General features: G+C 43.3%; 1 protein-coding gene across 1 annotated transcript; it reads right to left on the bottom strand.

Moving 5' to 3' along the window:
- Positions 1-870: 870 nt before the first annotated feature.
- Positions 871-1,806, bottom strand: LOC130861574 (olfactory receptor 149). The gene has a single exon (XM_057750588.1). The coding sequence runs from the start codon at positions 1,804-1,806 to the stop codon at positions 871-873; it is 936 nt and encodes a 311-aa protein (XP_057606571.1).
- Between the last annotated feature and the right edge of the window lie 536 nt (positions 1,807-2,342).

Raw genomic sequence — 2,342 nt, 5'->3', positions numbered from 1 at the left:
AGCCAAAAAATAAAGAAATGTCAGCATGGAGACCAAACTCAAATCCTTTCAGTGAATAGAGAAGCCAAAGGTACAAAACAATGACAGCTTGGATGTAGCATTGCCTCGTGATTGTCCTGAACAATATGAAGGCAAGTTCAGATTTCCTGACAGGGGCATCACAGCATGGTCATTGCTCAGTGGATCCCCCCGTCTGCCCTTTCCACATCTCTATTTGCACGCTGCATGTCTACATCCAGGACTGCTTCTCAGATGAACCCAATGGATAGGGTTTGTAGGTGATACAGTGCACTAGTTCCTCTGCTTCACTCACAAGAGACCGGTCTCAGGACCCAGCCCTACATCCTTCTCTTCACAGAATGCTTTTATGTTTTTTAGGGTGCTACTTATAGCCTTGGGGATGTACCTGTCTCATTTTTTTAACAACTCCTAGACCAAAAAGGCTAAAGCTTATTCAAAGCAGGTATTGGAGGAGACAAACACTGCTGCCAGGATGAAGAAGCACCAGGGTGAAGGAGAAAAGAAGAGGAGGAGGGGATGCAGGAGGATGAAGAAAACAGATATTGAGAAGCAGAAGGTTCAGGTTGTTCTATCTACTGGGGTTATCTCCCTCCTTCTCTCATCAGCAGTATGATATCCTCAAGAGAACACAGGTCCCAGGGTCAGAAAGCCAATCCTTCATTCTGCCATTCACTCCTTATGTGTCCTTCAGCAAGTCACTTTAACTCTTCCAATCTTAGTCCCCATGTGGTGAAATGGAGGCAATTATAATAATAGTCATCCTTTCAAATTCAAAGATTTTTGTGAGAATCGTATAAAAATGTTTTATAAACTATGAAGTGCAGTTAAGTGTTTGCAACTGATCTCTCTCTACAACTGCTCAGGAAGGAAGCCCAGTTGATGCAGGACCTTCCTCAGAGATGATTTCACTTCCTTATTCCTGAGGCTATAGATCAAGGGGTTGAGCATGGGGGTGACCAGGTTATTCAGGATCTGAACAGTTGCATCTATCCAGGGGCTTGGGGTTGGCCTTAGGTAGATAAGGACGACAGGCATGTAGAAGAGTAGGATGGCAGTGAGGTGAGCACTGCAGGTGGAGAAGGCCCGCCGTCGGCCCTCTGCAGAGCGGATCTGCAGGATGGAGTAGACAATGTGGCTGTAGGAGGTGAGGATAAGGAGGAAACAGCTGAGGGGCATGAGGCCCACACTGATGAACCCCACCATCTCCAGGGCTGAGGTGTCTGCACAAGCCAGCTTCAGCATCACTGGGATATCACAGAAGAAATAGTCTACCTCATTGGGGCCACAGTAGGGCAATTGGAAGGTGAGAGTAGTCAGAAAGGTGGCCTGAATACAACCAAAAAATGAGGTCCCCGTGGCCAGGATGGCACACACTCTGTGACTCATGATGGCTGTGTAGCGCAGAGGGTAACATATGGCAACAAAGCGGTCATAGGCCATTACTGTGTATAGGAAACACTCAGTACATCCCAGGAAATGGTAGAAGAAGAGCTGGGACACACAGCCTGCATAGGAGATGGCTCGGCTGTTCCCTGCGAGGTAGAAGAGCATCTTGGGGGAACTCACAGAAGGAAAAAATATATCACACACAGACAGTTTACACAGGAAGAAGTACATGGGAGTGTGAAGCAGAGTGGAGGAGACAATTGCCAGTAGGATGAGCAGGTTCCCCATAAGGGTAAAGATGTAGAAGGACAAAAACAGGACAAAGAGTATGGTCTCCAGATCCTCTGTGTGTGGGATGCCCATCAGAATAAACTCGGTTACCACTGAAGCATTCCTCATAGCTGTGAGGAAGTCAGACCTTGAAAAGGGACCCAAGGCACCAGAGTCTGAACACTAGTATCGAATTATTAAGCTTTTTGCTGATAAATACGTTAGCTGTTTTTAACAAGCAACAACTTGCCTTCTAATGAATGGCGAGCTCTATATAAAAATATAAAAATATAAAATATAAAAATATAAAAATATAAAATATAAAATCAGGTAATAAGAAAAGATGATTTTAGAGCCAGTCTATTCAACTCCTGCAAAGAATGTTTTCTAGAGACTTATGGTTATTTGTGACAAGAGCAGAAGTTTTGAGATATATTCAGAACATTCTCAGGTTAAGTTAGAACCTTTTTACAGTTGTTTGATTCATGGATTTACTCTCTTTAGGCATATTTATATTTTGAATTCTTACAATATCTTTGAGGAGCAAACTTCCACTATGCATTACCTGCTGAAAAATATCAGGAAAATTTGTGTTAGAAATAGAACATTTAATTTGAATCCTGGATTTGCCACTTATTAGCTATAGTAGTTCAAACAACTTATAC

The sequence above is a fragment of the Hippopotamus amphibius genome, chromosome 9, assembly GCF_030028045.1.
Source record: "Hippopotamus amphibius kiboko isolate mHipAmp2 chromosome 9, mHipAmp2.hap2, whole genome shotgun sequence".
Classification (NCBI taxonomy): Eukaryota; Metazoa; Chordata; class Mammalia; order Artiodactyla; family Hippopotamidae; genus Hippopotamus; species Hippopotamus amphibius.
Note: the sequence above shows the minus strand (reverse complement) of the source record. Positions and strands in the feature narration are given on the sequence as shown.

Bases quoted from the DNA above. Each gene is read 5' to 3' on its own strand.
- LOC130861574 (XM_057750588.1), bottom strand. From the start codon at position 1,806: ATGAGGAATGCTTCAGTGGTAACCGAGTTTATTCTGATGGGCATCCCA.